Source organism: Clytia hemisphaerica, unplaced genomic scaffold (assembly GCF_902728285.1).
Source record: "Clytia hemisphaerica strain Z4C2 unplaced genomic scaffold, Clytia hemisphaerica genome assembly, whole genome shotgun sequence".
NCBI classification, from domain to species: domain Eukaryota; kingdom Metazoa; phylum Cnidaria; class Hydrozoa; order Leptothecata; family Clytiidae; genus Clytia; species Clytia hemisphaerica.
This window is the reverse complement of record NW_027104189.1, coordinates 451,165-461,617: the sequence shown is the minus strand read 5'-3', so window position 1 is coordinate 461,617 and position 10,453 is coordinate 451,165. Positions and strand designations below refer to the sequence as shown.

Here is a 10,453-nt window from a genome sequence, read left to right as displayed (position 1 = left end):
TTTTTTTTCTCCTAGTTTCTTTCTTACAACAATATATGTCATGATCATTCACAATAGACCTTTTCCAATAATGCCGCAGACATCTTAGATTGTAGGCAAAATATCGCCATCTTAAATAGGGTGAAATAGAAAACAATCCTAGTTAAGTCCCGGGCTCCACTTGCCTACGCTTAAAGAGGCAGCCATGTTAAATAATTATGTACTCCAGCATAAAAACAATGACACAGCCATGCATACATACATACACCATCTAGTGCAAAAACGTTTTCAAAATCTTTTTTCTTCGCCGAAAATAAGCTCTTCAATCAAAGTTGAAATACTTGTCTTCGCAAATGTCTTCATACTGTATCATGCATATTGTAAAAATTAGGCATGGCTGTATCATTGTTTTTATGCTGGAGTACATAATTGTTCAACATGGCTGCCTCTTTAAAAAAAGGTCTATGCATTCAGGAAGGTCCCTCCTAACTTGGAAAGCCAGAATCGGAGCTATTTCACCAAACCACTGGAGCGTAAGTTATTACGTAGGCTATCAAAACTGTATGAAAAAGTCAAAGTTGAATATGCGCCTATAAAGTTAAACGAACGTAAACATTTTTCAGGTTTTTAAAATAGATTTACCACACTGAACAAACAGTGAAAACACTCTAAGTGAGGTAAATCTATTTCGAAGACCAAAAAAAATTTACATTGATTGACATTCAATTTTGGATTCATATGTGTACATTCTACTTTTTTGTACTTTGCTTGTATCTTGTTTTACCAAGTTAAGAAAGACCTTCCCGAGTTACGACTATATGATGGTCCTTAAAGCTCAAGAAGCTTTATAACCAATAAAGGTAGTTATTAATAAAATAACAGACAAAGATAAATTACAGTTTGAACAAAAATATCATTTGTGAAAACTTGAGCAAATTTCTTTAAAGATTCCGGAAAAAGAATTGAAATCATTGCTGAAGTGAACTTTTGACTAAATTACAATATTTAGTATTCAGTTTCAAAGACAAGAAACAAAATTTGACATACAAAACACCTTTTCCAGTCAAATGAATCAGCTCATCATCAGCGAAATCTATCATCATAACCAGTCTGCCATTTGAGACTGTTCATCTAACGTTTCCAGATCATCTAAAAAGAACGACAAATAACTATTAAAAAGCGACAAAAAGAACGACAAATTTTTAAAGAACGACAAATTTCATATTTAGTAATAGTAATAGCATATAACGTAATATGAAAATATGAATAATGCCGTCCCGAAAAAAAAACCGAACATTTACGGAACAGACTAACTACGGGGATGCTTGCGCGACAACACAAACAACAAAACTTCGAGATTCCAGTCCAATATATATGCGTGAAGCTGAGTGCCTCCTCGTCGCTACGCTCCTGCGGGGGCAATTACGTAATTCGAAAACAAAACGTAAGATTTCATTCGTTCCTGGGTTTGAAACCATTGCATTGCAGTGTAACTTTGTAATGTCAGATTTTCTTACGAAGTATTGTTTTGAGAAGTTCCCCCTCTGAAAGGGGGAACTCGCGTTGGGCTCTAGACTAAGGTCTACTTCTGGCTGAACTTTGCTTTTTGATAATTTTTGATGACGCCAGGGTTTGAGAAAAGAGGACGGAAAATGGTCTATTCATGTATTGAAACTAGGTTTGATGATTATTGTTCTCGGGTTTTCCTTCGTTTGACGTCATAGCCTATTGTTCATCAACCAATCAGCGCCCGGGGACATTTGTTTATGTTTTTAGCGATACGTACACAAGAGTTCAAGTTCAAACTCAAAAAAGCAAAATGGCGTCCGCAAGTGATGAATTAATGAGCGATTTTGATTTAAATTTTGATGCTGAGCTGCCAGAGGAACTTGTGTCGATTGAAAATTTGATATTAGATGAAGATGTAGAAATTGATGAAGATGAGGAAATACATTTTGATGTGGAGCCAATAATAGTTGGTGAAGATATTATCCAGGAGGCAGATGAACTTGAAATGGACATTGAGTCAGAATCTGCCAACTCTGAAATTTGTATAGTTTTTACAAGCGACACAGATGTGGCAATCGTCAAACCCTATACTGAAATAGTTGAACACAAACAAGAAACAAAGAAAAAACCTAATTTATATTGTAAACATTGTGGCAAGCAGTATGTTATTAAGAAGTACTTGATAGATCACGAAGAATCATGTGGTGAGTAGCTTTACCTATGTATAACAAAAGGTTTTAGTTTTTTCTGGTTTGTTTTACTTTGATTGCCTGCTCAGGACTGTAGAAATTTTTTGATACTTGTGTATTTAAAGGGATAATCAGATGTCTTGAGATATTTAGATTAGAGAAACCTTTTGTGTAAAACCTCAAAGTATTTTTTGTGTAACAATTTTCCAGCTTCCAGATATCAAAATTTGAAATTTTTGAAAATGGGTTACTGTACACGGTTTTTATGTTGAAATTCAATTTTTTTCAACCAAAAACTTGTAACTTAAATATCTCGACTTTGGAAAATAGTTTGGCAAAAATATTTTGAGATTTGCTCGATCAAGACAATAGAAGAATCCCACATGCCAAACATTACAAACCATCTGATTATCCCTTTAAAGACAAATCACTTAAATCCTACCTCTTGAGAAGGGAAAGGAACTGAATGGGGGATGTCGACACTTGGCCAACTCACAGGGATACTGTTCATATTGACTATCGTATATATTGTAATTGTAATCAAATAACTTGCATCCTATAATGACATGTTGACTGTAATCATGATTTATTTCTATTTCAGGATCCAAATCAACCAAGAACCTTTCAGAATGGAGGAGCAATATACAAGAACACACATTAAGCTTTTTCAAAAATGCTGTAAGAGAGGCCGCAAAAGACAGAATATTTATTCTCAAAAAGGAATCTGTCATCCATCAACTTATAAAATATTTGACATCTAAACTGGAAGAAAATGACAACGCTATTTTAATTTATTTCAAACAATTCACCATCTTCATGCTCCAGTGTGTACCAGACCACCCCTCGAAAATTGAAAGCTGTACGTTCAAACTGGAAGAGGTTTTCAGTAGTAAAACAATATGGAAATTTTGGAGACAAATATTCAAGGACTTTCCAGAGAGCAAAGAACTTCGAATTTTACTCCATTACATCCTGCACAAGCTTCACAAACAGATCTGGAATTATCGGAATAATCTTGTTGAAAACAGGCCTGAAACAAAAGCACTCAGTTTGAAACTTACACTCCAGGAGGAGAATATATTGCGATACGTTGCAGGCTACATCCCATATGTACTTTTGAAAAAGCTTGAAGATAGGAAGGAATCAGATTCTAAAACTGCATTGTTGCTAGTGCTCCATAGCTGGAGTCAAGAACAAGGAGGGAAAGTTATCCCTTTCCTAGAATACACTCGTTCGTGGACTGAAAAGATCAACCGTGGAGGAGCATATGTCATCAATGATGAGTTTTACATTTTCATTCGCCGTTTGGAAAATGTTATTCGTACTGTTCTAAACAGAAATTTGATGGTGCATTATGCTGGAGAGGATTTAAGGCCTTTAATTTTTGAGAAAATGGACAAGAGTAGTCTTGTGAGAATGTCATGGGACTCTTTGACAAAAGATTTAAGTGACTCTCTCTCCAACTATTTGAAGAGTGCTGTTTTCAAGATATGGACCAATGTTCGAGCTAATGCTTTCATTAAGGCTTGGGTTACGATCATTAAACTTAAGAAGAACAATAAAACAAATATTGATGATAAGGGAAAACCAGCACTGAGAAAACAGCTTTCAGGGTAGAATAAGGTTTATTGTTAGTGGTTTAAAAATGGTACAAATTCTGTGTAAAATCCTCATGGTTTTGGTTTCTCTGAAACTGAAACTTTTATAGTTGAAAAATTATTTTAATATTCAATAAATGTCCTAATTTTGAAAAATAGATCAAAATAATTTGTTTTAAAAGTGGCAAAAATCGTGAGGAATTTTATGCATAAATTTTGTTATCATTTTCTGAACGCTAAAAAGACTTGATGCTTGTGTTTAAATGCTTTTAAGGTTTGTTTCAAATAAATTGACAGTCAGGACAATCCTTTTGCAGGAACATTTTTTGAATACATTGTCAATTATGTCATGGCTTTTTAGTCAATTTACAGTGAAATCTTGCAATCCTTTTAATATGTATGGTTTAAAGCTGATTTCCAGTATTTCAGTGCAAAAAATAAAATCGAAAATAATAAATAGAAAAGATTTTGAAAAATAATTTGAGCAGATGAAGGCTTTGTAATATTAATTAACACTCAGAACTATTATTCCAGCAAGGTATTTTTTCAATCATCTTTTTCACTCAAGGGCAATGTACCAAAATGTGTGGACTAACAATTTATTTGAAGCAAACTTTGATAAAGTCGATTTTCTTTTGTTTGCACCAAAACCTATCTACTACTGTATGCTGTTTTCTTTTGTTGTTTTTCCAAATTTGATTGTTTGGTATTTTAACCTTTTTCCCTAATTCTTAATGGAGTGAAATATTTGTCTATTTTTGATATTGACTGGTTTTCTTGTACCAAGTAACTAATTTTTTTGTTGACCTTTTGAAATTCTGGAAGAATTTGTTATAAATGAACAATTACAAAAATGGTCTTTTAAATTCTTTTTACCAAAGCAATGACGCACTATTCAGTACTTTCCCCAAAACTATTACGCTTTTAAGAATAAGATATTTTGATGTCATACTTATGGACTGCATTTTTTTCGTATTATGTCATATTTCACTTTTTTTCTTGTAATACGTATTTACATATATGTTTGTTTAAATCATTTATTAACATATTTACATATCTTGGAAGATAAAAATACAAGATAATAACAGTACAGATTAAAATAAAAATGTTTTTTTTTTCCTACTTGCCAAATCACAATTAAAGACTCTGATGCCCTTGAAAAAAATTTGTGACTTTTTAACTTTTCGAACACTTTTAATGAAAATCTTTTTATTTAAAATTTCGAAAAATATAAGTTTACAGTGCATAGAAAAAAGAAGGAGCCGAAAATTTATAGGTTGTTAAAACCAGAATTCCAGGAAACGTGTCGGCTGTATTAAAATCTTAAAAAAATGTTCTCCAAAAATAGACAAAAAAACAGGATGTGAGTATGAAACTCATGTCCTGTATTCGTGTTCTATTTTCAGGTAATCTTAATTCCTTATGAAAATTTATGGTCAAACACAATTTAAATAAATAAAATGATTATTTAGAGTCAATAGAGTCAAGGATTATTGAATGCTGCGTATGTGAAAATACCTAAAAAAATTATCTAGATGTACACGATTTATATTTTTTCTATAAAAAATCCCCTAAACGGTTGATATTTATATACTATTCTTGAAATTAATAAGTCATTTCTCTAAATTTCCAAAAAGACCATCATCATCAGCGTCTTTTTTCTTCTTTTTCTCGATTTTCGGACGTTTTGGCAAAGGTGTCATGTCATGGATATTAATCCGGGGTTTTTGTTTTGGTTTGTTGGTACCAGAGGTGTTACCACGCATAACCAGAATAGCTTGGTCCTTTGCAGCAATCAATTTCCCCTCACTTGATCCATACTGCCCTAGACTAGGATTGTCACAGCCACCAAGTCTAGCTCTTTGCTTACCTATAGATATAAAGCAATCAAGATGAAGAGAAGCCAGTAATAAATTTCAAGTCGAATCTTTACTTGCAGTAATTTTACAACTGACTTTGCATTTGATCAGTACTCTCACGTTTACGTTTACCCTCATAATAAAAATTTTGTAAGGCTCAAAGTGTCAAAATTAAGAACGATATAGTACAGCTCTGACTACGGGATTACTTAGTAGTAACATTGGGTGAAAATCGAGTTAGCTTTTTTCTGTACATAAAAAGTAAGTAAGAGCAATTTGAGGTGTTGAAAAAATATGAGCAGTTGAGTCTCCACGAAAGTTAACTGTTTGTTATAAAATGTGTTTACTAACCAAAATGTTCTTCGATTGGATCTTGGTTAAATCGATCGGTCAAAACGAATTCTATTCCCGGTTCTTTGAGAAGTATCGGAATCAATTTGATGGTAGAGTGAACTAAAAAGGCAGAAAAACAGTTTATTTCGAGAAAAAGCTGGGAAAGGAAGCTGCTTCGATTGACGAACGTTTGAGAATATACACGTTTGAGAATATTTTGCATAAAATGGCGTTAAACACTATTTGTTTAATGATTACAGAAAATATAAATACCAGTAATTCTTAATCCATTTAGAGTTTGAGGAGAAAGGCACATTCTCAATTTTCTCTTATCATCAACATCAGGTATTGCTTTGATTTCTGCTTGCCAATCGTTTAAGAATTTGAGAAAATTTGACTCCAACCACTGCAAAATAAAGAAAAAATATCAAAGATGTGAAAAAGTTCTAAATTAATATCTTTCGATCTAATAACCCCTTAGAAAAAGCATCTCTTTGATATGATAAAAGCTTATATTCTTACATCCAAACGTCCATCTGGTTTTAAAGGATTAGGCTTTTTGAACGGCTTCAAGTTTTCTTTGTTCGTGTGAATTCCTTCAACTGTAGATTTGACGTTCATGATATCGAAAAATTCGTCCATTTTAAGGAATAATTTTCTGGTCGAGACAGTAACATCAGGATTGTGCTGTTCCATGGCATCTGCGACTGACTTGCTTAGAGCCTAAAACGAGGAACACATTCAGTTATTGCAGTAGGTCATATAGTAGGCTGCTTAAAGATTTGCCGTTAAAACATTATAGAATGTTTTTAAACTAGAAATCAATAGTAGAGACAACATAATTACAACTGAAGTTTTGTGCAAAGTTCTGTCCAAAAGCCTAAAAACAAATTATGGTTATGGTTCATAATACTAGAATTCTTACTTGAGCTGCTAAAGCAACATTCATTCTTGCTCGTGGTGTCAAACGCACATGTTCAACAGTCAGTTTCGTTTGATGAAATCCAGGTGCATCTCGATCTATACCAACGTCGTATTCTAATAGTCCAATGACATGCTGCCAGCTGATCTCTTTCCCATCAAGCTAAAACAGAACAAAGTAAAGAGTCACATCCAAAAAATATTATTAGATTTCTAATACTATTTCTTCAATTTTTCTAAAGTTTGGATACTGTGATAGCAATGTGCTATAAATATAGACAACAAAACGCCTTTTTAAAAAGAAACCGGAAAGAAATCCGATAAGAACAAGCTAAATTATATTCTTACAAAGAGTTCTCTGGTGTTCTGATGAGCATGTGAATTTGCTACACAATTCCTTGTAGTTTTGATTAAATGAGGAACATCACAAATAAAGTAAATTCGACGACTTGGGTCGAACTTGTTGATTGTTGAATAAACAACGCCATCGATAATGTTTTCACTTCTTTTGTGGTAGTTGTAAAACTTCCTGTTTGGTGAAGCCCCGTCGCTGACAACAAACCACACCTACAAACATGAAAAAATCTTAAAATTTACAGAACAACTTCCCTAAAAGGACATAGAAAGGGCTTTATCATATGACAATGGATTTATAGTATAAAGGTATCAAGCAGTTAAGCTAAAATAAAAAATTAATTTACTTGAAAGAATATAAAAAAGTATACCTTGAAGTCGAGGAATTCCAAAATTCGGATAGCTTCCCAAATGATATGATACAGCTCATACCCCTTGACACCAGCCCCTGCAAAATAGGCAACAGGATAATTAAGATGAAAGTTAATGGCTCGCACCATTAAAGTGAGTACGTGAGTTGCAATAGGGGGATGCTCGTCTTGGTTAGTTACACGGCGATCAAAACAGGTTATCTCATTATTGATGTCTCCCAGATCGCAAAATCCAACTATCTTGCCAGAATTCTTACTGTACACAATGCCAGATTTAATTTTCATTTCATCGTGTACAAGACCAACATGCAAATGTTGTTGGTTCTCCGTTAGTCGAAGTAGATTCTCCAATACATCAGGATTGAATCCAGTGTTATGTGTGGTAAAATTGACATATTTATCCAAAGTTTTTTTGGAGGGCAGGACCAAAAAGCCAGAATTTCGTAGATGCTCATATGCCCCAGAGGATTTAAGGTATATGGATATACACCATCGAAGCATCACAGGGTGCCATCTCATAGTTCGTTTGTTTTCCAATGATACCTGCTTTTTCTGCTGTTCCCAAAGCAAGTGGATTGGACTGTCCTTATCAAAAGGTGAATCATTTGTTGAAACTACATTATTGCATACTTCTGTATAAAGAGATAAAGCAGAGAAAGAATTATTGCATGCAATGAGATGTTGATCATTATAATGAGTCTTTTGTGCAACATCTTGTTCTTGTTGACACATTGAAAACAAAAATAACTCACCCTTTTGGGGGAGTGAATTATTGTGTAGAAGAAGTTTTTCTTGAGAAGGTGAATTGTTGCATAGAATAAGTTTTCCTTGAGATCATCAGTACAGAGTTTTGGTAGGTGAAAGAGAAAAAAGGAAAAATTATGACCAAACCTTTAAAAAACATCAAAAAATCAAAAATTCTTTTTCAACAAACCTTTCAACAAATTGTTCTCCACAGCACATCCTTCATCTTCAACCAATTGACTTACAAAGGTTCTCATGGACTCAAGGCTACGCTTCAACGATTTGATCTGTTTTTGCTGATCAGTTGCCTTTTTCATCAAATTATCTTTTGAGAGATATTTGTTAGCTGTGAATTTAGATGGCAGTTCTGGGCTGACCGAACGACGATAAACAATATTGTGCAAATAGTGACGGTATTTGATACATGGTTCGCATCTACTAACATCATTTCTCACCAACAACTCACAATCTTTAACACGGATAGTTTTGAGGTCTTCCACACCTGATAATGATGCATTTTCGATGGTAGCTTTTATATTGTTTTCTTTATCCTTGAATGAACATTCTTTAGAATTTATTTTCTCATCAATAAGTTTTTTAAAGTCCTCATTTCCAGGACAAAGTTTGGATGCACTTATTGTTTCAAAAATATACAAAGCATTTTCCACATTGATTACATCAGGTAGAAATTGCAAAACTTTATTATTTCTTTCAATCAAGTTTTTCCCATGGTACAATCTCCACTTGCCATCAATCTCAATTTCAAATCTGAACCCCATCACAAAACCTTTATCAATAAATGCAAATGTGTAAGTTGGATCTCCAAACTTGCTCAGATCCATTAAATTACATTGATTGGCAGCTTCAGTTAATGAAAATGGAGATCTTGAATTTTGATTCCTTTGATCAGGAGAACTTTCACTAGTCGTTTTCGATTCTTTTATAATTCTAAATCCTTTATTTCTCACTTTTGGTAAATTACAAATATTGCAACTAGTGTCAGAGTGAGGTTGAAAAACTGGTAGAACATCTGAAGTGGTATGCGTTGCCTTATTGGCATCATCTAATTTCTTACGACAGGTGTCACATAATTTGGGTGGATGGATACCTGTGACATCATCTTTTAAGGTATAACCGAAAAGTTCTTGAATCGTCCTTTCATATGTTGATGCCAATTTTGGATTATAGGACTTAAAACGCTTGATTACAATCTTGTTACCACAGGTTCGACATATTTCATTCAACTTGGAAAGATGTTTCCTGAATGAAACAAAATTTTATTGATTTTAATATATTTAAGAAAAATATAGAACAAACTTGGATTTCAAGTCTTTACAAATTAAAAGAGCTAACCCTGACAAAGTCATTTGTCCATAATAACATATTTTCCATTATGGGTTAGGTTAGGTTAAGTTAAGTCATTTGCATTATTTAACCTAGATTGATTAGTTAACAAAATCTTTAAGAGTAAAACTTTCTCAGAACATGTATATGCCCATATATACGTGTGAGTGAAACAATTTCAAATTTTGCCAACAGAAATGATAAAATCACGAAAATGTATTAAATGAAACTGAAGTTCATACTTACTCAGATGTCTCCATTTAGACAGTTATAAAAATGTTGTTTGTCTGTATATATATGCCAATTATGTTTTTATTTTATCTTAAAAATTTCTAGGATAAAAAATAGTCAATGGTATACACTCCAAATACATATTGATCTTATCATTTAGGACTAACAAAATTTTATGCATATATACCTGTATTTAATCTCATTATATCAACAGCTTATATTGCCCTCAAGTTTAACAAAATTTAAAAAATTAAAAATCTTAAACATTCTATCATTCTGTTTTTCGCTATATATGGCTGATGACTGTATTCTAATAAACTGAAGCTCTCAATGTTATTTTAGTCCCTGTAATGGATAATGAATAATGTGTGTAGCACATATCCAGTTTGCAGAGTACAGTACGACAGTATTGCAGAAATCACTGTGATCCATCTGGGGGGGAGGGGCATTAAGGCAAATATTTCCTCACTCATTGCAAAACTAGTGGAAATAAAATCATTTTCTGGCTTTTAAACAGTTTT

The 10,453-nt window shown here is 33.1% G+C and overlaps 2 protein-coding genes across 2 annotated transcripts; one reads left to right on the top strand and one right to left on the bottom strand.

Moving 5' to 3' along the window:
• The first annotated feature begins 1,785 nt into the window (after positions 1-1,785).
• Positions 1,786-4,803, top strand: LOC136814990 (uncharacterized). Its single transcript, XM_067071422.1, has 2 exons — positions 1,786-2,192; positions 2,779-4,803. Exons 1-2 carry the CDS (start codon positions 1,799-1,801, stop codon positions 3,792-3,794), a joined length of 1,410 nt encoding a protein of 469 aa, XP_066927523.1. The 5' UTR covers positions 1,786-1,798; the 3' UTR covers positions 3,795-4,803.
• A 450-nt stretch (positions 4,804-5,253) lies between these two features.
• On the bottom strand, positions 5,254-10,029 carry LOC136814978 (uncharacterized). The gene is made up of 9 exons (XM_067071406.1): positions 9,948-10,029; positions 8,548-9,617; positions 7,614-8,245; positions 7,237-7,455; positions 6,893-7,051; positions 6,490-6,690; positions 6,241-6,373; positions 5,986-6,087; positions 5,254-5,645 (listed from the first exon to the last, which is right to left on the bottom strand). Exons 1-9 carry the CDS (start codon positions 9,959-9,961, stop codon positions 5,389-5,391), a joined length of 2,787 nt encoding a protein of 928 aa, XP_066927507.1. The 5' UTR covers positions 9,962-10,029; the 3' UTR covers positions 5,254-5,388.
• Positions 10,030-10,453: the final 424 nt, after the last annotated feature.

Excerpts from the sequence above, each read along its gene's own strand:
- LOC136814990 (XM_067071422.1), top strand. The coding sequence starts at position 1,799 with ATGGCGTCCGCAAGTGATGAATTAATGAGCGATTTTGATTTAAATTTT. Across the intron at positions 2,193-2,778 it reads AGATCACGAAGAATCATGTG|GATCCAAATCAACCAAGAAC; the intron begins GTGAGTAGCTTT and ends TTTCTATTTCAG.
- LOC136814978 (XM_067071406.1), bottom strand. Across the intron at positions 7,456-7,613 it reads TGGAATTCCTCGACTTCAAG|GTGTGGTTTGTTGTCAGCGA; the intron begins GTATACTTTTTT and ends TCATGTTTGTAG. Across the intron at positions 6,374-6,489 it reads AACCAGATGGACGTTTGGAT|TGGTTGGAGTCAAATTTTCT; the intron begins GTAAGAATATAA and ends TTTATTTTGCAG.